This window comes from Vicia villosa, linkage group LG4, assembly GCF_029867415.1.
Source record: "Vicia villosa cultivar HV-30 ecotype Madison, WI linkage group LG4, Vvil1.0, whole genome shotgun sequence".
NCBI lineage: Eukaryota > Viridiplantae > Streptophyta > Magnoliopsida > Fabales > Fabaceae > Vicia > Vicia villosa.
Window position 1 is genome coordinate 10,558,298 of NC_081183.1, and position 2,109 is coordinate 10,560,406.

At 42.0% G+C, this 2,109-nt stretch overlaps 1 protein-coding gene across 1 annotated transcript; it reads right to left on the reverse strand.

Moving 5' to 3' along the window:
- LOC131596762 (uncharacterized) lies at nucleotides 1–1,275 on the reverse strand. The gene has a single exon (XM_058869505.1). It carries the CDS (start codon nucleotides 1,273–1,275, stop codon nucleotides 1–3), a length of 1,275 nt encoding a protein of 424 aa, XP_058725488.1.
- Between the last annotated feature and the right edge of the window lie 834 nt (nucleotides 1,276–2,109).

Sequence of the window (2,109 nt, forward strand, 5' to 3'; positions counted from 1 at the left end):
TCATTGTTCTAGGCGGTGTTGGTCTTCCAACACCACCTCTGGTAACAATTGTGGGGACCTAACCAAAGCGTCTTGACCTCCTCTCCTCTTCTTCTCACCACTGCCGCAGTCCTCAACCTCACCTTCTATGATCATCACGTCAACCAAATGTCTCTTCCCTATCTCACGATCAAGTGTTTGTTTTGGCGCAGCTAAGGACTTCCTTATAGGTTGTCTCCTGGTCCACTTCTTCTTCTTAATGGTTTTGCCCTTAAAGGAAGATCCCTTGTTAGCGTCAACATTAGATATATCAACTGCCCCAAAAGACTCAGCTACCGCTTCAATTTCCAGGAGGTTAACCGGAACAGCCACCGTGGCCGGAGTTGTTGTTATTAATTTTTCCTTGCCCTTGTCACCCGAGTCTCTAAGTTGTTCCACTTCTCCTTCTCCCTCCTTCTCCTTACCCCTGGCCTCACACTTGCTTTGACCAGACGAAAGATTAAAGAGGCTCTTGCTGCATGAGCTCGAATTTGATTCTTTTTTCCTCACATCCTCGTTGACTCTGGGGAGAGGGGAAGCTCTAAGCCACTGCCCATACAGGAGGTCATTCTCCTCTATGTCTTCGAAACCCTCATCACTGAGGTCTCCTGTTGACTCACAATCTTTTAACTGGTGTCCTAGACGACCACAAACAAAGCAGAAAGTAGGGAGCCTTTCGTACTTAAAGAACACTCGAAGATTCTTATCCTTGAACCTCACCACAGTACCACGTTTCAACGGCAATTTGAGGTCCATGGTAACCTTTATTCGCAGAAATCTACCATTCCTGTTCGCCTCCTTCATGTCCATTTCTTCAAACTTCCCGAGGATCCCTCCCAATTTCTTAGCCATCGCCTCCGATCTAAGCATCAACGGAAGTTCATACACCCTTACCCAGAAAACACCATAGTGCATATTCAACTCTGAAGGTTGCTCTTCCCCTGAGACCCTAGCAAGAACCAGGATATTTCTATCAAAACTCCACGGCCCGTTTCGCAGCACCGATTCGAGATCACGTTTCGTGGTGAACCGGAAAAGGAAGAGGTTTTTGCTAAGTTCTTGTGTTTCAACCGGGTTCCTCAGCTTCCAAGCTCCCAGCATAGTACTAGTGAATGCTCTTGAGTTGAAACTGCTCTCTGTCCAAAGTCGACCCGCTAGGGTTCTCTGAAAAGTTTCTTCCCCACAGATCTCCTCGCCTTCCACCGTGACCCCTTCCTCCTCCTCCTTGGAAAGGGGAAACTCTTTCCACTTCTCCATCAACAAAGACACGCGACCCCAGAGAAAAACAAGTGAAAAGGAACGAAGAGAAGGGACCCCAAAAAGAAAACAGAACCGACTCCCGGCACTTCTACAAGAGAAGAGAGAAAAACCACTATGAAAGAGAGGAAAAACCAGAAAGAGATCTGGGAAAGGTACCGAAAGGAAACTCAAAACCCTACAGGGTGAGAGAGGGGAACACGTTAAGAAGATAGAGAGAAGGGGGAACCTCTCTCTCTACAACACGTGGTTTAAGAAACAATGATGAGTCACTAAGTGGGCATTTTTAACCATTAGATTAAAATCAGATCAAGGGTCATAAATGAGTGTAACTATTAGTGTAACATATTGGTGTAATTTGATCTCTCCTCTCTCTCTCTCTCTATATATATATATATATATATATATATATATATATATATATATATATATATATATATATATATATATATATATATATATATATATATATTAGAGATAGTTTTGATTTTTCACTAAAACAGCAATCCTTAGGGTGAGAAGAACAGTTTCTCTTTTTCTCTTGTTTTCTATGTGAACCTTTTGAGATTGTTTTGGTTGTTTTTTTGTAAGCTACAATGGTCTAACCAATAAGCCCAACATAAACATGGCTTTGGGCTTTACTTTCTCGCAACCGGGCCTAACTTGGCTCAAGAAAACAATTTTAATCATATAATTATTTGTTTAAAAAAATCAATTTGTATTATTATTGAGAAAACATAAAGATTCCCGTCGCTATATCATATGCTGTTCCGAACTCCGAAGCATCACTATGACTGCAGGAAAATGGTATATTTTGAATGAAATTTACCAAGT